Source organism: Pseudophryne corroboree, chromosome 12 (assembly GCF_028390025.1).
Source record: "Pseudophryne corroboree isolate aPseCor3 chromosome 12, aPseCor3.hap2, whole genome shotgun sequence".
NCBI lineage: Eukaryota > Metazoa > Chordata > Amphibia > Anura > Myobatrachidae > Pseudophryne > Pseudophryne corroboree.
The window spans coordinates 4,061,042-4,084,569 of NC_086455.1; the positions used below are offsets into that span (position 1 = coordinate 4,061,042).

General features: G+C 50.5%; 1 protein-coding gene across 1 annotated transcript in view; it reads right to left on the bottom strand.

The window, feature by feature from the left end:
• Window positions 1-215: 215 nt before the first annotated feature.
• Window positions 216-23,528, bottom strand: part of CHTOP (chromatin target of PRMT1) — a 41,596-nt gene continuing 18,283 nt past the window's right edge. The window contains exons 4-6 of the mRNA XM_063946707.1: window positions 3,082-3,265; window positions 2,868-2,996; window positions 216-925 (exon numbers count right to left, since the gene is read on the bottom strand). Coding sequence (XP_063802777.1) covers window positions 723-925; window positions 2,868-2,996; window positions 3,082-3,265 — 516 coding nt within the window. The 3' untranslated portion in view covers window positions 216-722. The remainder of the gene's footprint in view (window positions 926-2,867; window positions 2,997-3,081; window positions 3,266-23,528) is intronic.

Sequence of the window (23,528 nt, forward strand, 5' to 3'; positions counted from 1 at the left end):
AACTCTGAAACCAAAGAACGTTCAAAAAGTCCGCAAGCAGAAAATACAATAGGTTACACACAGCCATATACATCAATTCAGTGAATTTGCAAATTGTTAAACATGCCACTACTCCACATTTCCATACTACGGCCACTAGGTGGCGGCGCTCTAGTAGGAGCCACATGGCTGGTAAACGCTGATAGTGTCACAGGTAAAACAATGATAGGAGCAGGTTTACTCAACGCGTTTAATGATTGTTTAACAGTTCTAAACACAAAACGCAGGTGATTCGCCTGCAGACAGACTGTATTCTAGGTACGGCTTTCTTCACGGAGGCACACCTCATAGCCAGTCTTTGGGGAGGTGGGTGTATGAGGGAGGCGCCTGTGAGCCTCAGATTTAGAACTTGCATTGGCTAAGCTCCCACTAAAAACAGGTTCAGGTACACAGGAGACCTGTGACCCATTTGGCAGTAACATCCGCAGGAAGAAACGGTCTCCGCAGCCGTCCTGGGGAGACCACTCGCTGGAGGAACGGTGGACAGGGCGCGTGTCTCCATACATTCAACAGTAAAATAACCTTGAAAAAAAAAAAAAAGATCCAAATAAAAAGTTCCAAGTATCAAAAACAACGTAAAAAGGAACTGTAAAAAGAGGCGACGGGCCGGTGCCCAGCCGTTGTGTCTCCGCACAGGCAGACGCTGGTAGAATTAGGTTCTTTACATAAGAGCTTTATTGAAATCAGTCATTAGCCTCTGGGTCGGCTTGGGCCATATAGGCATCCAGCTCTGCGTCGAGGTGGCCCTTCGTTTTAGACATGTAGGCGTCCAGTTGGTTGTCTAGCTGTTCCCGTGTTAGGGTGGGGCGCACAGCCCCCCGTCCTCTACCCCGTCCTCGCCCACGGCCAAAACCTCCTCTTCCTCGGATCATCATGCCTCCGCGGCCTGTGGACAGGTGAAAATAAAGAGTCATTAGACTGGATGATTAAACACGTACAAGGCACCCAAACCTGTACAATATAGACACCCCCTCCCTATTACCCCAGCTTCCATTGTGATCATTTACTCCAGGAACAGACACTGGCTAACCATAGCCCAAATCTGCCAGGCAGGCTGCATGATTACCAACAATGGGCTAACGGATCTTGTGGGGCTCAGTCATCTCCTCTATGCCACAGAGTGCCCCCAGATCAGCCATCTCCTCTCTATGCCCCATAGAGTGCCCCCAGCTCAGTCATCTCTATGCCACAGAGTGCCCCCAGCTCAGCCATCTCCTCTCTATGCCCCATAGAGTGCCCCCAGCTCAGCCTTCTCCTCTCTATGCCCCATAGTTCCCCCAGCTCAGTCATCTTCTCTCTATGCCACAGAGTGCCCCCAGCTCAGCCATCTCCTCTCTATGCCCCATAGAGTGCCCCCAGCTCAGCCATCTCCTCTCTATGCCCCATAGAGTGCCCCCAGCTCAGCCATCTCCTCTCTATGCCCCATAGAGTGCCCCCAGCTCAGCCATCTCCTCTCTATGCCCCATAGAGTGCCCCCAGCTCAGCCATCTCCTCTCTATGCCCCATAGAGTGCCCCCAGCTCAGCCATCTCCTCTCTATGCCCCATAGAGTGCCCCCAGCTCAGCCATCTCCTCTCTATGCCCCATAGAGTGCCCCCAGCTCAGCCATCTCCTCTCTATGCCCCATAGAGTGCCCCAGCTCAGCCATCTCCTCTCTATGCCCCATAGAGTGCCCCAGCTCAGCCATCTCCTCTATGCCCCATAGAGTGCCCCCAGCTCAGCCATCTCCTCTCTATGCCCCATAGTTCCCCCAGCTCAGTCATCTCCTCTCTATGCCACAGAGTGCCCCCAGCTCAGCCATCTCCTCTCTATGCCCCATAGAGTGCCCCCAGCTCAGCCATCTCCTCTCTATGCCCCATAGAGTGCCCCCAGCTCAGCCATCTCCTCTCTATGCCCCATAGAGTGCCCCCAGCTCAGCCATCTCCTCTCTATGCCCCATAGAGTGCCCCAGCTCAGCCATCTCCTCTCTATGCCCCATAGAGTGCCCCAGCTCAGCCATCTCCTCTCTATGCCCCATAGAGTGCCCCCAGCTCAGCCATCTCCTCTCTATGCCCCATAGAGTGCCCCAGCTCAGCCATCTCCTCTCTATGCCCCATAGAGTGCCCCAGCTCAGCCATCTCCTCTCTATGCCCCATAGAGTGCCCCCAGCTCAGCCATCTCCTCTCTATGCCCCATAGAGTGCCCCCAGCTCAGCCATCTCCTCTCTATGCCCCATAGAGTGCCCCCAGCTCAGCCATCTCCTCTGTATGCCCCATAGAGTGCCCCAGCTCAGCCATCTCCTCTCTATGCCCCATAGAGTGCCCCCAGCTCAGCCATCTCCTCTCTATGCCCCATAGAGAGCCCCCAGCCCAGCCATCTCCTCTCTATGCCCCATAGAGTGCCCCAGCTCAGCCATCTCCTCTCTATGCCCCATAGAGTGCCCCAGCTCAGCCATCTCCTCTCTATGCCCCATAGAGTGCCCCCAGCTCAGCCATCTCCTCTCTATGCCCCACAGAGTGCCCCCAGCTCAGCCATCTCCTCTCTATGCCCCATAGAGTGCCCCCAGCTCAGGTATCTCCTCTCTATGCCACATAGAGTGCCCCCAGCTCAGCCATCTCCTCTCTATGCCCCATAGAGTGCCCCCAGCTCAGCCATCTCCTCTCTATGCCCCATAGAGTGCCCCCAGCTCAGCCATCTCCTCTCTATGCCCCATAGAGTGCCCCCAGCTCAGCCATCTCCTCTCTATGCCCCATAGAGTGCCCCCAGCTCAGCCATCTCCTCTCTATGCCCCATAGAGTGCCCCCACCACCACACTCGGGACAGGATAATGGACCAGAGTGTAATACTGACCTCTGCCTCCCATGCCTCCACGGCCCATTACTCCTCTCATCAGTCCTCGTCCGGGACCTCCGCGGCCACGCATTCCTCCTCTCCTCAGTCCCATCCTAGGGACACCGCCACGCCCTCTGAGGTTTTGGCCTGGACATATTAGAATGGGTCAGATGGTCATTAGGAAAGCTGTACTCATTGAATTATAAGCGGATACCAGCCAGAAGTCACCAACCTCGCATCACCATAGCGCCTCGCTGCATTCCTCGGCCACCACGGCCAATCCGCATCATTCCCCTCTGTGATCCCCGCATTCCCATTCCAACTCCTCTCATTCCCATAGGGCCGCGCTGAATCCCTCCCATGGGTCTTCCTAACCGTGCCTGGATGTTGCTCTTACCAAGTCGCTGTTTTAAGCTCTACAGAGAGAAAACAAGAAAGTTACACACATGAAACATGGCGCCCTCCACTGGCCAAGTGATGATGTAGCAGGCAGACCCTCTGCTATGGGGAGGCATTCCTAGGCTGACTGCCCGAGTTCATCTATTAATGTCATTGTCTGAAATGTAAGTAAATGGAACTACCGGAAGAATAGATTCCTCCCTCCATTTCTCCCTGAATCCTGCACATGAAGTTATTCCCAGTGAACGTCCTCTAGCTAGGAGTGATCGCAGCGACGAGTTACAGCGCATCTGTCATGTGCTATAGGTGTAAACCCAGCGGGACCCGCTTCTGCCTAGAGGCAGGCTGAGCGCACTGCAGCCAATAGTGAGCTTCCAGCGTCGCCCCTCCCCTCACAGTGACACCAGCGCCATCACTGAGCACCTGGGCTGTGTACAGCATGCCACCCTGCAGACCACCCTCCCTGCTCACGCCACAGCACCCGCATGGCACCCCTGGACAGTAGTAGCCCCAATGTAAGTTACGGAATCCTGGCACCACTACGCCGATACCCTGCTCCGTTCCTCTTGCCACCAGGCCCACCAACTGCCCAGACCCTTCCCAGACCAGCCACCCAGGAGAAGATCCCTCCCAGACCCCGGTGTGAGTATCAGCCTGCCTCATCCAGTCGGCGAGTACTCTGGCACGCTGCATTATGGTCCTAGAAACTCGCTATAATACGGTAACACATACAGCTAAAGGTAACCTGTCACCACCATGTACACTGGCTTTCTAATCGCTTATTTATCAACCATCAGGCCTTGGTCACTAGAACCACTTATCACAGCAATCATTTATTATGTATTCCATGCATGTATTATTCCCATCCGGGGACAGGGGCTCCGGTAGGAGACATCCCTGCGATGTGTACAAGCACAGGGGTCACTTTACTTCTGGGCTCAGGACCCGGCTGCACCGCTGAGCAATCAGTAGAGACCATAGGCCACACTGGGCAGCAGCAGATGTATGGGATACTTCCGCCACCCCCCCCTACATACATACGGGTGCTACTTACTCTTATCGGACGTTTTTATGGGATATCCCACTATTTATATTTGTAAATATGTCCCAAAGTACCTAAAGGCTTGTTCCCTTTTGTGCACAGACACGACATATTACATGTAGGATTTTGGTAGACGCTAAATGCATTTAACCACTTAACTGGCAAATGTGTTTTCCAAAAAGTTACCAACATTGCTGATATTTTTAATCAACTTATCCAAATAGCTAAATAAACCTGATTCAGCATAATTTTGTGAACAGATATGCAGATGCACATAATTAAAAAAAATATAGCTTTATACAGTGAAAAATAAGACACTGCGCAAATTATAGTCCACCTCACAAGTCCTCTGTGTAACTACAAGTCCCAGAATAGAGTGTCCCACAGGACACCAGCACAAAGCCGCTCCACTTGCACTCAGGTCTTCCCATACAGGTCGGCATCTCCCCTTTATTCCCCCCTACCCACCATCAGGTTGTAGATTGCTGGAAATCACTTAATAGGATGCGCTCCCTAGTACATGAATCGCAATGATGCTCGCGGTCTAGACCACCGCAAGTAACAGCGTCACAACTGTGCCCCGCACACACCTTATAGCAGGGAGGTGTCTCGCAAACCACACCCTTATTTTTTCTAACAACAACGATTATTATATTGTGCATGTATGTATAATACACACACAAACTGTTTCGAGTTGGCACACGAGTCTTTAACGGTATACAACTCTCTGCAGTTACACATCAGTCCTGTAAGAGCCGCCAGGACCAGGGGTGGGAGTTCCGGGGCGTTTGGTACAATGGGTCCACAGTAAATCGTGTCTACATTTATCAAGGTCAACATGAAAAAGAGAGGAGATTTATGGTAAGACTTACCATTGTTAAATCTTTCTGTGAGGTACACTGCGCTCTACAGGGAATAACATCGGGGTGTAGAGTTGGATCTTTATCCGAGGCACCAACAGGCTAAAGCTTTGACTGTTCCCAGGATGCACAGCACCACCTCCTCTATATCCCCGCCTCCAGGCACAGGAGCTCAGTTTTGTTAACCAGTCCAATACAGGAGCAGGTAAGAGAGAAGGCAGATGTCAGTCACATAGAACCACATTCTCACGACAGAAGAAGGTGTCAGCGGCTAATGCCATACCAACCCAAAGAAACTAAGTGCGTCAGGGTGGGCTCCCTGTGGAATCCAGTGTACCTCGCAGAAAGATTTAACCATGGTATGTCTTACCATAAATCTCCTTTTCTGCAGCGGGGTACACTGTATTCCATAGGGAACAACATCAGGGATGTCCCAAGGCAGTTCCTCATGGGAGGGGACGCACTGTAGCGGGCACAAGAACCCGGCATCCAAAGGAAGCATCCTGGGAGGTGGAAGTATCAAAGGCATAGAACCTAATGAACGCGTTCACTGAGGACCACGTAGCCGCTTGCACAATTGTTCTTTGGCGGCCCGCCGTGGTGCGTCCCTACAAGGTCCAACAGACCAAGTAGAATGGGCCCTGATAGCAGCAGGAGATGGGGTCCAGCCTGCGCATAATCTTGTGCAATCACCATTCTAATCCATCTGGCCAAGGTTTGCTTAACCGCAGGCCAGCCACGTTTGTGAAAACCAAAAAGTACAAAAAAGAAATCAGACCTCCTGATGGAGGCAGTCCTCTCCATATAAATACAGAGAGCCCATACCACATCCAAAAAGATCGCTCTATGGAGGACAAACCAGAAGAGATGAAGGCCGGAACCACAATCTCCTGATTAAGGTGAAACGATGATACACCTTAGGTAAATAACCTGGGCGAGTTCAAAGAACTGCTCGATCACTGAAAAATTTGAAAGGGTTGACAGGACAAAGCGCCCAAGTCCGACACCATCCCAGCATAGGCAATAGCCAACAGAAAAAATAAGATTTTACTCACCAGTAAATCTATTTCTTGTAGTCCGTAGTGGATGCTGGGAACTCCGTAAGGACCATGGGGAATAGCAGCTCCGCAGGAGACTGGGCACAACTAAAGAAAGCTTTAGGACTACCTGGTGTGCAATGGCTCCTCCCTCCATGACCCTCCTCCAGACCTCAGTTAGGATACTGTGCCCGGAAGAGCTGACAATAAGGAAAGGATTTGGAATCCCGGGTAAGACTCATACCAGCCACACCGTATAACTCGTGATACTATACCCAGTTAACAGTATGAAATATAACTGAGCCTCACTAACAGATGGCTCATAACAATAACCCTTTAGTTAGGCAATAACTATATACAAGTATTGCAGACAATCCGCACTTGGGACGGGCGCCCAGCATCCACTACGGACTACGAGAAATAGATTTACCGGTGAGTAAAATCTTATTTTATCTGACGTCCTAGTGGATGCTGGGAACTCCGTAAGGACCATGGGGATTATACCAAAGCTCCCAAACGGGCGGGAGAGTGCGGGTGACACTGCAGCACCGAATGAGCAAACTCAAGGTCCTCCTCAGCCAGGGTATCAAACTTGTAGACTCTTGTAAAAATGTTTGAACCCGACCAAGTAACAGCTCGGCAAAGTTGTACAGCCGAGACCCCTCGGGCAGCCGCCCAAGAAGAGCCCACTTTCCTCATGGAATGGGCTTTTACAGATTTAGGATGCGGCAGTCCAGCCACAGAATGTGCAAGTTGAATCGTGCTACAGATCCAGCGAGCAATAGTCTGCTTAGAAGCAGGAGCACCCAGCTTGTTGGGTGCATACAGGATAAATAGCGAGTCAGTTTTCCTGACTCCAGCTGTCCTGGAAACATATATTTTCAGGGCCCTGACTACGTCCAGTAACTTGGAGTCCTCCAAGTCCCAAGTAGCCGCAGGCACCACAATAGGTTGGTTCACATGAAAAGCTGATACCACCTTAGGAAGGAATTGGGAACGAGTCCTCAATTCCGCCCTATCCATATGAAAATCAGATAAGGGCTTTTGCGTGACAAACCGCCAATTCTGATACACGCCTGGCCGACGCCAAGGCCAACAGCATGACCACTTTCCACGTGAGGTATTTTAGCTCTACGGATTTAAGTGGCTCAACCCAATGCGACTTCAGGAAATCCAACACCACGTTGAGATCCCACGGTGCCACTAGAGGCACAAACGGGGACTGAATATGCAGCACTCCCTTAACAAAAGTCTGAACTTCAGGCAGTGAAGCCAGTTCTTTTTGGAAGAAAATGTACAGAGCCGAAATCTGGACCTTAATGGAACCCAATTTTAGGCCCTTAGTTACTCCTGACTGTAGGAAGTGCAGAAATCGACCCAGTTGAAATTCCTCCGTTAGCCTTCCTGGCCTCACACCAAGCAACATCTTTTCGCCATATGCGGTGATAATATTTTGCGATCACATCTTTCCTAGCCTTAATCAGCGTAGGAATGACTTCCTCCGGAATGCCTTTTTCCTTTAGGATCCGGTGTTCAACCGCCATGCCGTCAAACACAGCCGTGGTAAGTCTTGGAACAGGCAGGGCCCCTGCTGCAGCAGGTCCTGTCTGAGCGGCAGAGGCCATGGGTCCTCTGAGATCATTTCTTGAAGTTCTGGGTACCAAGCTCTTCTTGACCCATCCGGAACCACGAGTATAGTTCTTACTCCTCTCCTTCTTAGTATTCTCAGTACCTTGGGTATGAGAGGCAAAGGAAGGAACACATACACCGACTGGTACACTCACGGTGTTACCAGAGCGTCCACAGCTATCGCCTGAGGGTCCCTTGACCTGGCGCAATATCTTTTTAGCTTTTTGTTGAGGCGGGACGCCATCATGTCCACCTGTGGCCTTTCCCAATGGTGTACAATCATTTTGAAGACTTCTGGATGAAGTCCCCACTCTCCCGGGTGGAGGTCGTGCCTGCTGAGAAAGTCTGCTTCCCAGTTGTCCACTCCGGGAATGAACACTGCTGACAGTGCTAACACATGATTTTCCGCCCATCGGAAAATCCTTGTGGCTTCTGCCATCGCCGTCCTGCTTCTTGTGCCGCCCTGCTGGTTTACATGGGCGACCACCGTGATGTTGTCTGACTGGATCAGCACCGGCTGGTGTTGAAGCAGGGGTCTAGCCTGACTTAGGGCATTGTAAATGGCCCTTAGTCCCAGAATATTTATGTGTAGGGAAGTCTCCTGACTTGACCATAGTCCTTGGAAGTTTCTTCCCTGTGTGACTGCCCCCCAGCCTCGAAGGCTGGCATCCGTGGTCACCAGGACCCAGTCCTGTATGCCGAATCTGCGGCCCTCTAGAAGATGAGCACTCTGCAGCCACCACAACAGCGACACCCTGGCCCTTGGAGACAGGGTTATCAGCCGATGCATCTGAAGATGCGACCCGGACCACTTATCCAACAGATCCCACTGGAAGATCCTTGCATGGAACCTGCCGAATGGAATTTCTTCGTAAGAATCTACCATCTTTCCCAGGACTCGCGTGCATTGATGCACCGACACCTGTATTTGTATTAGGAGGTCTCTGACTAGAGATGACAACTCCTTGGCCTTCTCCTCCGGGAGAAACCCTTTTTCCTGTTCTGTGTCCAGAACCATACCCAGGAACAGTAGACGCGTCGTAGGAACCAGCTGCGACTTTGGACTATTCAAAATCCAGCCGTGCTGTTGTAGCACTTCCCGAGATAGTGCTACTCCGACGAACAACTGCTCCCTGGACCTCGCCTTTATAAGGAGATCGTCCAAGTACGGGATAATTATAACTCCCTATTTTCGAAGGAGTATCATTTCGGCCATTACCTTGGTAAATACCCTCGGTGCCGGGGACAGACCAACGGCAACGTCTGGAATTGGTAATGACAATCCTGTATCACAATTTTGAGGTACTCCTGGTGAGGAGGGTAAATGGGGACATGCAGGTAAGCATCCTTGATGTCCAGTGATACCATGTAATCCCCTTCGTCCAGGCTTGCAATAACCGCCCTGAGCGATTCCATTTTGAACTTGAACCTACGTATATAAGTGTTCAAGGACTTCAATTTAAGAATAGGTCTCACCGAACCGTCTGGTTTCGGTACCACAAACATTATGGAATAGTAACCCCGGCCTTGTTGAAGGAGGGGTACCTTGATTATCACCTGCTGGAAGTACAGCTTGTGAATTGCCGCCAGTACTACCTCTCCTCGAGGGCAGCAGGCAAGGCTGATTTGAGGTAACGGCGAGGGGGAGTCGTCTCGAACTCCAGCTTGTATCCCTGTGATACTACTTGCAGAACCCAGGGATCCACCTGTGAGCGAGCCCACTGGTCGCTGAAGTTCCCGAGACGCGCCCCCACCGCACCTGGCTCCATCTGTGGAGCCCCAGCGTCATGAGGTGGACTCAGAGGAAGCAGGGGAAGATTTTTGATCCTGGGAACTGGCTGTCTGGTGCAGCTTTTTCCCTCTTCCCTTTTCTCTGTGCAGAAAGGAAGCGCCTTTGACCCGCTTGCTTTTCTGAAGTCGAAAGGACTGTACCTTATAATACGGTGCTTTCTTAGGCTGTGAGGAAACTTGAGGTAAACATTTTTTTTCTTCCCAGCTGTTGCTGTGGATACGAGGTCCCAGAGACCATCCCCAAACAATTCCTCACCCTTATAAGGCAGAATCTTCATGTGCCTTCTAAAGTCAGCATCGCCTGTCCACTGCCGGATCCCTAATACCCTCCTGGCAGAATGGACATTGCCTTAATTCTGGATGCCAGCCGGCAAATATCCCTCTGTGCATCCCTCATATATAAGACAACGTCTTTAATATGCTTTATGGTTAGCAAATAGTATCCCTGTCCCGACAGGGTAATAGACCACGCTGCAGCAGCACTATCCATGCTGAGGCAATTGCAGGTCTCAGTATAGTACCGGAGTGTGTATATAGAGACTTCAGGATAGCCTCCTGCTTTTTATCAGCAGGCTCCTTCAAAGTGGCCGTATTCTAAGACGGCAGTGCCACCTTTTTTGACAAACGTGTGAGCGCCTTATCCACCCTAGGGGTGATCTCCCAACGTGACCTATCCTCTGGCGGGAAAGGGTACGCCATCAGTAACTTTTTAGAAATTACCAGTTTCTTATCGGGGGAACCCACGCTTATTCACACTTCATTCACTCATCTGATGGGGGAACAAAACACTGGCTGCTTTTTCTCCCCAAACATAAAACCCCGTTTTTGTGGTACCTGGGTTAATGTCAGAAATGTGTAACGCATTTTTCATTGCCGAGATCATGCAACGGATGTTCCTAGTGGATTGTGTATATGTCTCAACCTCGTCGACACTGGAGTCAGACTCCGTGTCGACATCTGTGTCTGCCATCTGAGGTAGTGGGCGTTTTTGAGCCCCTGACGGCCTTTGAGACGCCTGGGCAGGCGCGGGCTGAGAAGCCGGCTGTCCCACCGCTGTTACGTCATCCAGCCTTTTATGTAAGGAGTTGACACTGTCGGTTAATACCTTCCACCTATCCATCCACTCTGGTATCGGCCCCACAGGGGGCGACATCACATTTATCGGCATCTGCTCCGCCTCCACATAAGCCTCCTCATCAACCATGTCGACACAGCCGTACCGACACCGCACACACACAGGGAATGCTCTGACTGAGGACAGGACCCCACAAAGTCCTTTGGGGAGACAGAGAGAGAGAGAGAGTATGCCAGCACACACCAGAGCGCTATATAATGCAGGGATTCACACTACCCACAGTGATTTTTCCCTTATAGCTGCTATAATACACAGATTTGCGCCTAAATTTAGTGCCCCCCCCCTCTTTTTTTAACCCTTTGAGCCTGAAAACTACAGGGCAGAGCCTGGGGAGCTGTCTTCCAGCTGCACTGTGAAGAGAAAATGGCGCCAGTGTGCTGAGGGAGATAGCCCCGCCCCTTTTTCGGTGGACTTTCTCCCGCTTTTTTATGGATCCTGGCAGGGGTATTTTACACATATATAGCCTCTAGGACTATATATTGTGATTATTTTGCCTGACAAGGTGTTAATATTGCTGCTCAGGGCGCCCCCCCCCCCAGCGCCCTGCACCCATCAGTGACCGGAGTGTGAGGTGTGCATGAGGAGCAATGGCGCACAGCTGCAGTGCTGTGCGCTACCTTGTTGAAGACCGAAGTCTTCTGCCGCCGATTTTCAGGACCATCTTCTTGCTTCTGGCTCTGTAAGGGGGACGGCGGCGCGGCTCCGGACGATCGAGGTCGGGCCCTGTGTTCGATCCCTCTGGAGCCAATGGTGTCCAGTAGCCTAAGAAGCCCAAGCTAGCTGCAAGCAGGTAGGTTCGCTTCTTCTCCCCTTAGTCCCTCGTAGCAGTGGGTCTGTTGCCAGCAGATCTCACTGAAAATAAAAAAACCTAAAATAAACTTTCTTTTTCAAGGAGCTCAGGAGAGCCCCTAGTGTGCATCCAGCTCAGCCGGGCACAAGATTCTAACTGAGGTCTGGAGGAGGGTCATGGAGGGAGGAGCCAGTGCACACCAGGTAGTCCTAAAGCTTTCTTTAGTTGTGCCCAATCTCCTGCGGAGCCGCTATTCCCCATGGTCCTTACGGAGTTCCCAGCATCCACTAGGACGTCAGAGAAACGACCTTAAGCGTATGGCATTTAAAGGTCCACAGACTCAAGAGGTTCAAATGGAGACTCTTGAAGGGCATTCAGGACAACGGACAGATCCCATGGAGCAACAGGAGGGACATAGGGAGGCTGAATCTGTAAAACACACACTGAGTGAAGTGTGAACGTTAAGAAGAGACGCAATTTTCCTCCGAAACCATACCGAACCTTGAGGAAGGCCAGACAAAGGCCTTGTTGTGGAAAAGCCAAAAGTCTGGAAGTCCTGAAAGTATATGTATCATAGTTCTTACTGGCACACCAGGTGAAGTAAGAATTCCAGACCCTGTAATAAATCCGAGCTAGGGGCTTTTAACATAGTTTGAATGACCGCCTCAGAGAATCCTTTGCCTCTCAGGAGTGAAGCTTCAAGAGACACGCCGTCAAAGCCAGTCTTGCCAGGTCCGGGTAGACACAAGGGCCCTGAACGAGGTCTGGGCATTGAGGAAGTAGAAGAGGACGCTCTATCGAGAGACCCTGCAGGTCTGAGAACCAATGCCGTCTGGGCCACACTGGAGCGACTAGAAGCAGTATTCCTCCTTCTTGCTTGTACTTCCATATTACCCTGAGCAGGAGTGACACTGGTGGGAACACGTACGGCAGCCGAACGTTCCATGGAATCGCCAGCGCGTCCACAAACGCTGCTTGAGGATCCCTTGTCCTTGATCCAAAAACCAGAACCTTGCGATTGTGTCGAGACGCCATCAGGTCTACATCTAGTTGGCTCCACTTGTCCACTAGGAGTTGAACGACTTCCGGATGAAGACTCCACTCTCCAGCGTGTACGTCCTGACAACTGAGGAACTCCGCTTCCCAGTTGAGGACCCCTGGAATGAGCACTGCCGAAATAGCTGGCAGATGGCTACCGCCCATTGAAGGATTTTTGACACTTCCATCATTGCCATGCGGCTTCGAGTGCTGCCTTTAGGATTTATGTAAGCCACCGTGGTGGCATTGTCGGACTGTACTAGAACAGGCCTGTTCTGTACCAGAGGCAGGGCAAGTGTCAACGCATTGAACACTGCCCGCAATTCCAGAATGTTTATCGGGAGGAAGGATTCCTCCCTGGTCCACTGACCCTGGAGAGAGAGAGTGTTGCTCCAACACTGCACCCCAACCCCGCATACTGGCATCCGTCGTTAGGAGGAGACAGTTTGAGATCCAGAAAGGACGGACCCTGCTCAACTGTTGGTCCCGAAGCCACCAGCTTAGTGACAGACGAACCTCTGGAGTCAAGGAGATCATTTGAGACCTAATACGGTGAGGCAGGCCGTCCCACTTAGAAAGAATTAACCACTGCAGAGGGCGAGAATGAAATTAAGCGTACTCTACCATGTTGAACGCAGACACCATGAGGCCTAGTACTTGCATCGCCGAGTGTATTGACACTCTGGCGAGAGGGGAAGTATCCAATACTGTCCTGAATGACACTTTATGGACACTTCTGGAGACCAGAACAATCGGTTGTGTGTCCAACAATGCCCCCATGTGCACCATGCTCTGAGCAGGGACCAGCGAGGACTTCTTCCAGTTGAGCCACCCGTGGGCTTGTAGGAACTGGAATGTCAGTTAAAGATGACTGAGGAGAACCTCTGGGAAGTTCGCCAGGATCAGCAAGTGGTCCAAATATGGCATGATCCTGACACCCTGACGGCGTAGCAGAGCCGTCATGACTGCCACGACCTTGGTGAAGATCCGAGGAGCTGCGGTCAGTCCAAAAGGCAAGACCGGGAATTGATGTGGGTTGCCAATAGCAAACTGCAGATATTGCTGATGCGACATGGCAATAGGTATGTGCAGGTAAGCATTCTGTATGTCCAGGGATACCATATAGTCCTTGGGTTCCAAGGCCAGTACAATAGAGCGCAGAGTTTCCATACGGAACTTGGAAGCCCTCACAAATTTGTTCAAAGATTTGAGGTTGAGTATAGGCCAGGAGGACCTATTTGGTTTCGGGACTAAAAACAGGGTTGAATAGTGTACCCTGCCTCTTTGAGACAGAGGTACCGGCACAATCACTCCAGCATCTAGGAGAGATTGTACAACCAAGTGTAAAGTCTGTGATTTTAACGGATTCGGAGGGATAAGTCGAGAAGAACTGGTAAGGGGGACGTCTCTTGAAAGAGGTTGCGTACCCGTGAGACAACTTCCAGCACCCAGGAGTCTGAAGTGGTCTTTAACCAGGCCTGGGCGAACTGCAGAAGTCGGCCTCCCACCCTGGGGTCCCCCAGCGGGAGCCCCCCCCCCCCCATCATGTCGCAGGCTTGTCCAGTTTGGAAGCAGGCTGACGGGCAGCCCAAGATTGTTTAGACTTGGGCTTGGTGGTTTTGGAAGCACTAGCCTGTCTCGGATACGCCTGACCCTTCGCTTTACCTGGAGGTCGAAAGGAATGAAAAGTGGTACTCAGCCTTCGGAGCAGAAGGATTGGTACTTGGGAGAAACGCAGTCTTAGCTGTTGCCAAGTCGGTCACGATCTGTTCAGATCCTCTCGAAATAGTGTGTCTCCCTTAAAAGGGCGCACCTCCAAGGTCTTTTTGGAGTCCAGGTCCACTTTCCAGGACCTTAACCACAAAATCCAGCGAGCCAGGATAGATGTAGTAGACGCCTTGGCCGCCATTACGCCTGCATCAGAGGCCGCCTCCTGAATATAGTGAGAGGCTGTGGTTATATACGACAGATTGTCTGGCAGTGTTAGAAAAATTTAGAGGTAGCTCATCCTCAATTGCCTGAACCCATGCTTCAATGCCTTTCGCAGCCCAGGAGGCTGCCATAGTGGGTCTATGCACAGCACCGGTAAGTGTGTAGATAGACTTCAGGCATCCCTCCACGCGCTTATACGTTGATTCCTTCAGAGAGGTGACAGTGGTGACAGGCATAGAAGACACCACTAGACGGCCGACATGGCGGTGGAGTTTCCCCACTTGTTACTCAACTCCGCAGGGATATGTTAAGCATCTTTTTGGACAGGGAAAAATGTCTTTCCTGGAGATGACCAGGATTCCTGATGTATGTCAATTAAAAGGTCAGAATGAGGTAGAACCACTTTAGCAACCTTCTGACGTGTAAACTTATCAGGTTTCTTAGACGTAGCAGGAGGTTCAATCTCATCATCAATCTGGAGAATCAGCTTGATAGCCTCCACTGGTTCAGGAACATCAACTTGAGTTGTAGATTACTCATCGGAAACAACTGTATCAGTGTCTAATGGATCAGTATAACCCACATCCTCATCTGAAGAATTATCCGAAATATTAGTGGCTTGAGAGGAAGAAATAGCCCGCTTTGATGACTCCTTGGTCCCAAGTAGGGCGAGGGTTAGGTTGACTAACCAAGGACTGATTTCATTGCTGTAACTGGGATGACAGAGTATCCGCCCAGGGAGGATTAACTACAGGGACAATATGTGGCTGAAATGGTACAGGAGGTCCCACGGGGGCGTAAGCCGTGTTACAAGAGTAGTCAGCATTTTGAAAATGCAAACCAAGGTGGGTCCTGATTTGCCACAGGAGCTGCGGGCAGACTGGAAGGTGCAGGGCACCCAGTACCTGAACTCTCAGCTGAAATCTTTTCCTCGGGTAAATCCGTAGCGCCAGCACTGCATGATGCAGGAGCATCTGCGAATTTCCCGCGCTGTGTAGCAGACATTGGGAATGAAGCCTTAGGGCGTAACATTAAAATATAGCCAGACAAACACAATACCGGCAAAAAAAACCCAAAACCCTGCGTTATGTGACTGCAAAGGCAGAGCACACACAGACCGAGGGTTTAAGCGGTATGAGGTGACTGAAACACACAGTGAAAAATACCAAACCGTATATCCTGTGGAACACTATATGGTATATGAGACCCTGATGCACTTAGCCCCCCAGGGTACAGAATATAGTGACAGCAATACGTGCGATACACAGAATAGAATCCACACAACAGCTATAGGCACACAGACACAGGTACAATGCAGAAAAGATTACATATAAATCAGTGCAGTTTTATTGGACTAGTAAATCTACATATACACTAGATATGTATATATAGATATAACAATGCACAGTAACTACTGGATATATATATATCACAGAATACTTGTACTAAATATTCAGATAGCAGTACACTTGTTTTTAACCAACACTGTCTAAAACAACATGTAGAATACTTAAGTGCCAGTAAATACACAGCGCTGAGAAGACAGGCAGCTTTACAGAGGAGACAGAGCCCTGCAATCCCGGAGATCCGCCCAGCTAGTAATGAAGATGGCGCAAAAATCTCAGCAGGGAGTGAGAAATGCAGCTCCAGGGTGGGAACATCCGCTGTAGATGGTGGCCGGAGCTGGGAGAGGGGCCACAGGTCAGCACCGGGTACTATGGAGCCTATTGTAAATGGACTTTAGTAAATCCAACCTGTGCTCCTTGCCCTGGTGGATATAATGGGGTCCCTGTGCAGTACAGTGTCCACGCCAGCGGTGGGGTCCATCTCCTGGGATCGTGATTTACTGGCAAGTCCGACCTGGGGGACCCTATTACCTCCACCCTGTCATGCAGTGTGGTGGTGTGCCTAGAAACCGGTGCGCCTCCGCTGCAAGTACCCGGAAACCAGGCCGCGGGAGAATGCAGCGCTGCTGGGGAGGTGATGGAGCCGCAGCACAGCATGTCTCAATGACAAGTGCTGCGGCCTTTGAAATCTTCTTAAAAAGTTATTTTCTCCTTCATCCACTAGGGGCCACTGGAGCGCAGTTACAATGGGGATATAGTAGGCAGTAACTGGGTGCTGGCACTTTAAATTTATAACCATGTGACTAGCTCCTCCCCTACTCTGTCCCCCCTCCAAGCCAGTCTTTATTTTGTGCCCAAGGGAGCTGGTCACTCTTAGGATTGCTCTGAAGATTTTTTTTTCTCTCTCATTTCTTCAGCTCTGCCACTGCCAGTCTGCACCGCGGGAGCTGCCGGCGAGGTCTCATCGTAGCTGCGTGCAGCTTGGGCTGGGTTCCCCAGGCTGAAGGAGATGCTGGCTCTCCGGAGATGGCCGGACACCGCTGCGTGTTGGGGCCACTCCGTCAGCAGAAGATCCAGCAGTGGTAAGTATGAGGCTAACGCATTTTTTGAATTGGGCGCCACAACGGGGGGGGGGGGGGCGTCGAGCTTACACCATACAGAGACTCTCTACTCCGGAGTCTCGGCGCGCGCTGGCGGCCAGAAGCAAGAGCTTGCAGTGTGGTGCCCATTGCCTAATGGTAGGGGAGATGGCTCCTTGGAACTTTTGGTTCATTTCTCTTTCCTCCTTTCCCGTTGCTACATCGAGTTCTGCACCACATAAAGGGAGAATACGCGCTTGTCCTCCTGGTGGCCCCAATTTGGCTGCACAGGACTTGGTACTCCGCCCTAATCCTGTTGTCAGTAGAGAAGCCTTAGCTCCTGCCGCTACAGGACGATCTGCTTCAACAAGGTCCTTTTCTTTATTCAGCTTTGCGCAGGCCTCGTTGGACGACGTGGCTGTTAAGAAAGCCATCTGAGAAGAAAAGGGTTCCTCGTATGGTTATACCTACTATGCTCCAAGCTCGGAAGTCAGTCACATCGTCTCACTATTACCACATTTGGAAGCTTTAGTTGGTCTGGTGTGACCAATGAGGGTTTTCCCCTTCCGTTTTTTATTTAACCACCTTCTTTGTTTTCTTCGGTGGTCTTCTCGGCAGGGCTTCTACTAGGTTCACTTGAGGTTCAGGTCACTGCTCTTTTGGTTTTTCTTCCAAGGGAAAATAGGATTTTGGTACTTACCAGGTAAATACTTTTCTTTGAATCCATAGGAGTACTCTTGGGGATATGGACGGTGTTAGCAAGGACAGGCACTGAATATTTAAATTTAGTAACTCTCCTCCCCTCCAAACTCCCAGAATACCTCAGTGTTTTTTCCTGAGCCGAACAGGAGCGATGAGAGGATGAACAACGGAGAATTACATATAACATTATAACATAACGGACAACAATAAAGTTGACACAACGCAACTGACAAATAAACAGTTGGCACCATAACCGCTAGAACTTTGAAAGTCTGTGAGAATGTGTTACCATAAGATCCACTGAACTTACCACAAACCAGGTAAAACTGCTCTGGGTGGGCGTCCAGTGCCCCCTATGGATTCAAAGAAAAGGATTTATCTGGTAAGTACCAAAATCCTATTTCTTTTTCATCCACTAGGGGTCACTGGAGTACTCTTGGGACGTACCAAAGCTTCCCCCGTGGGCGGGAGAGCTGTTTGGCACCTGTAACACTAGGCGGCCAAAGCTAGATGCTGATGCCGCAATCGTATCAAACTTGTAAAACCGCACAAACGTGTGCACTGATGACCATGTAGCCGCACGGCAAAGCTGCGTCGTAGAAGCGCCACGACCAGCTGCCCATGAAGTTCCCACAGAACGTGTGGAATGAGCTGTTACTGATGTAGGCAGCTGTAACCTAGCATGAAGGTAAGCCTGACGTATGGTCAGTTTAATCCATCTGGATAAGGTCTGCTTAGAAGCTGGCCAACCCATCTTGGCAGCATCATAGAGAACAAACAACGTATCCGTCTTACAAACTGTAGACGTTCGAGATACCACGCGTACCACATCCAAAGTTCCAGAATCTCCTGTTAACACAGGAACTACTATTGGTTGATTGATGTGAAAAGATGACACTACCTTTGGCAAGAAAGCGGGATTCGTCCAAAGTTCCGCTCTGTCATCATGAAACACCAAATACGGTGGCTTGCATGACAAGGCACCCAAATCTGAAACGCCTCGCCGAAGCTAAGGCTAGGTGAAACATTTTTTCCAAGTGAGAAACTTAATATCCACTTGTTGTAAGGGTTCAAAATATGAAGACTGTAAAAAAATCTAAAACCAGATTCAAGTCCCATGGCGCTGTAGGTGGAATGAATGGAGGCTGTACTGTGGACACCTTGCAGAAAAGCGCGTACAGACGGCAATAGAGCCAAACGTCTTTGAAAGTAAATTGACAAAGCAGAGACATGCACCTTTAGTGTAGGCAAACGCAGTCCTCCATCCAACCCCGTCTGTAGAAATAACAAAAGACGGGATAACTTGAAAGATGTCGGAAACTTCCAAGCTTCACACCAACCTATATATGCACGCCAAATTCTGTGATAATGAGCTGCCGTAACGGGCTTCCTAGCACGTAACATGGTTGGTATAAGATTCTGGAATGCCCTCTCTTCTTAAGAGGGCGGTCTCAGCCACCCCGTCAAATGCAGCCGCGCTAAAACGGGGTAAAGCAACGGACCCTGTTGTAACAGGTCCTGACGTAGCGGGAGCGGCCAAGGATCGTCTGCGAGTAGTCCGCGGAGAGCCGAGAACCATGCTCTCCGAGGCCAATGAGGCGCCGCTAGTATGACTGTGGCGGACTCACGTTTGAGCCGTTTTAGCAACAGAGGGAGCAGCGGAAACAGATACACGAGGCTGTACGGCCACGCGATTGTGAGCATCCACCGCCACTGCCTTTGGATCTCGCGTTCTGGACACATACTGGGGCGTGTGGTGATTGTGGCAAGATGCCATCAGATACACTTGTGGGTAACCCCACCTCTGGACCAACATTTGAAACACTTCTGGATTTAATGCCCATTCTCCTGGATGAAAATCCGACGGTTGAGATAATCCGCCTCCCAGTTGTGCACTCCCGGAATGAACACTGCCGACAATATCACTTGGTGATGCTCGGCCCAATGGAGGATTCAAGCTACTTCCCACATGGCCATGCGTCTTCTCGTTCCTCCTTGTTTGTTAATGTACGCGACCGCCGACGCGTTGTGACTGCATCTGGACAGTCTGAGACCGGAGCATGTGCACTGCTTGTCGTAGCGCATTGTTAATTACCTGGAGTTCCAGGACATTTATATACAGCAATCTTTCGTGATCCGCCCAGAGACCCTGGAGCTGACAATTTTGAACCACAGCTCCCCAACCTCTGAGACTCGCGTCCGTCATTAGAATTATCCAATTCCACACGCCGTACCGTTTCCCTGCGGTTAGAGAGTACTTTGAGCCACCAGAGTAGAGATACTCTGGCCCGTGGAGACAACCTCCCCATCTGGTGAATCTGCAGATGCGAGCCCGACCACTGTGCGAGCACATCCAGTTGAAAAGGACGTGAGTGAAATCTTCCGAACGGAAGCGCTTCGAAAGCCGCCACCATTTTTCCTAACAGTCGAATGCACAAATGTACCGAGACTGTGCGTGGCTTGAGCACCAATTGTACCAGATGACGAATACTCTGTACTTTCTGTTCTGGTAGGTAAATTCTTTGATCTATCGTATCAAGAATCATTCCTTGGAATTGAATGTGATTTCTTGAAGTGGACAATCCAACCATGCTGAACAAGCACATTGTACGTTAGCAACGCATGTTGGAGGATCATATGTTGAGAAGGAACTTTGATGAGTAGATCGTTCAAGTACGGAACTATTATCACTCCCAGGGATCTGAGATGAGCTATCACAGATATCACATTGGTGAATACCCGAGGCGCTGACGAGAGGCCAAACGGTAGAGCCTGAAACTGGTAATGGTTTTGCCGTACCGCAAGAACCTCTGATGAAGTGGCCAAATTGGAATGTGTAAGCAAGCATTCTTGAGATCCAGCGCAATCATGAATTCCTGTAGCTCTATACCCGCAATTACTGACCGCAGGGATTCCATCTTGAATCTGTAGTAAGTGACGTACAGATTGAGACCCTTTAAGTTCAATATTGGTCTGACCGAGCCATCCGGCTTTGGTCCTACAAAAAGACTGGAATAACAACCCTGACCTTGTTGGTGAACAGGGACCGGAATCAAAACTGCTGAATCCAGCAGAGACTGAATGGCAATCTGGAGAACCGCCTACTTGTCTTCCGACACAGGCAGTCCTGTCTTGAAAAACCACAGTGATGGGAGACAGTCGAACTCTATTTTGTAACCTTTTAACACTAAATTGCGGATCCACCCATCTGTGGATGTCTGGAACCACTCCAAATGGAACGTATGAAGGCGTGCCCCCACAACTGGAGATCAGAGATGGACTGGAAGGCCATTATGCCACTGGCTTGCCGGTGACCTTAGCTTCCTGACGACGGGTGGTGGTTTGTTGAAAACCACGTCCTCTGCCTCGTCCACCAGGTGTGGTTGTTACTTTACCACGGCCTCGAAAGGGCCGAGGTCTAAAGGATGTGAACGCTGGTCCAGAGTATTTCCGTCTAGGTACCGTTGGAAGCAATGGTAGGAAAGCAGACTTGCGCCCCCCCCCCCCCCCCCCTCGGTCTGAAAAATCCATTTGTCCAATTCAGGACCAAACAACTTTCGCATAAGGTAATGTTTCTATTCTTCTCTCGACCTTTGTCTCCCCCTGCCAAGGACGCAGCCAGAGCGTTTGTCGTGCCGCAACTAGTGACGCTGAAAGGCGAGAACTGACTAGTCAGACGTCCGTAGAAACTGTACGTAGATGATCAGCAGCTTCGCAGATTGGTCGTCTTGTAGGGGGACCGGACTCCTGTTATCCATACAAGCAGAGCCGTAGTTACCCAAATGCCAACCAAACGCGGTCGAAGCAACACCCCTGCTGCTGTATACATCGACTTTAACATCCCATGTAGATGTCACGGACCCTGGAAACGGGTAACTAGACTTAAATCAGCGAGGTTTAGAAACCCGTGTATCAGGATTCTATATTAACATCTTATTTAGAGATTCCGAAAAAAATAAGAAACACGCTGGAGATCTGTCGTCTAGTAAAGACCACCTTATTAGTCAGTGGTTCCTCAGTCTCTGTAAACTTCAGAGACTGATGCACCCACACTATCTGACTGCTGGTCTAATTCACCCTTCTCATATTCATCTTGCGCAGTTAGGCCTGGCATAGAATCATCAGGATTGCAACATAGCAGAAACTGGGAATTTATAAGGCAAATGATAACCATCTTTGCAAAATCGGAGATGAAATGGGAGTATAAAATATACTGTGCATGTGGTAGAAACCTCGGAACCCACTCTTACAGACATTGCAGTGAAACTACTTTTTCGTTTTTGCTGGTGACTTACTCATTATGTAACCAGACAAATTCCACCTCAGTAAAATTACTAAAATGTGTATTATGGCCAAAGTGCAGTGCACGTGGGCAGACAATAAGAAACCTGATCCAAAATTCCTACCAACACCCCTGCGCCATCCGGTGGAGCAGTGTTGTAGGACAGGAACGTTCTGGAAAAGAAACAGAAAGTATGATTAAAATGGCCTCCAGCCATGTGCTTATAGTCAAAGAACATATAGCATATTTCCTTACATGACCATATATACCTATAGCATTTTATATACATTTTCTATGGTATAAGTGCTTGTATAATACGTATGCATATATAACACAATGCAGCCCTTTCTTTAGCAGTGGCTGTCTATTGCTGCTGCAGCATAATCCCCCCCCCCCCCCCCCAACCGCAGCTGCGCTGCATGTAATAGGGGCAGGGAAAACTCTTGACTGCCCAGCATGAGCCCGCTGTTTTATAGGGACAGACCGCGGCAGCAGTGAGCACTGTCCACGGTCTGAGTGATCAGAGGCGCCGGCATCTTCACCCCCCTGCTTCCCCCTTAGCGTGTGCAGGGAGCGCTGGCAGTGACTGTTACGCTGAGCTGCCGGCCGTTACCGAGACAGACCGCGGCAGCAGTGAACGCTGTCCGCTGTCTGAGTGAGCAGAGACGCCAGCATCTTCCTTCCCCTAAGTGACGGAGCCTCCGGCCATTACAGGGACAGACCGCGGCAGCACTGAACGCTGTCCGCGGTCTGATTGTGCACTACAGGCAGGGAGCGCTGAGAACGGCGCTTGCAGCGGCCGTCCAGCGCGTACCTCTGAGCGGCGGCCGGGAGTAGGGGAGCAGCGGTGGCGGGGAGCGGAGCAGCGGGATGACCTCAGGTGACACACAGCATTTCCCTCACCTGGCGGGGCGGCAGCGTGATCTGACCGCCCCGGTCATAAATACCTGTGTTCCTGTGCTCTGACGGGGCTTCTCCAGCAAGCTCCGTTCTGTAGCCACAGCTGAAGGTAGCTGATGTACTTGGGCTCTGACGGGGCTTCTCCAGCAAGTTCCGTCCAGTCCTTTCTGCAGCCTCATCTGAAGTTAGCCGAGCTGCTTGTGGCTATGAGGGGGCTCCTATTGTGAGGACAGACACGCCAAGAGCAGCTTCTGTAATCCCAGAGTTTGTGTGTAAGCTGGGAAGGGATTGTAAGTAGAAAAAAGTATAAAAAATAAAAATAAAATAATCTAAAAGTAAAATTCGTGGAGGAGCTCCACACTGTGCTTCTATCCATGTGAGCACCGAAAAAAACACAGGTATTCTGGGAGTATGGAGGGGAGGAGTTACTAAATTTAAATATTCAGTGCCTGTCCTTGCTAACACCGTCCATATCCCCAAGAGTACTCCAGTGACCCCTAGTGGATGAAAAAGAAATTAGCCTTGCAGACGGATGCTCAGACCTTCTTGCAGGGAGTTCTCTGCTAGCAGCCTCCCTTTCGTCCTCAGACACCATGGGACCTGAACCTGGTCCTCATTTTTCTGCAGTCTCCGTTGAGTCTCTGGAGTCGGTGGAGATGAACTCTCTCACCTAGATGGTGGTCTTTCTCCTGGCTCTGGCCAGACGAGGGTCGGAGC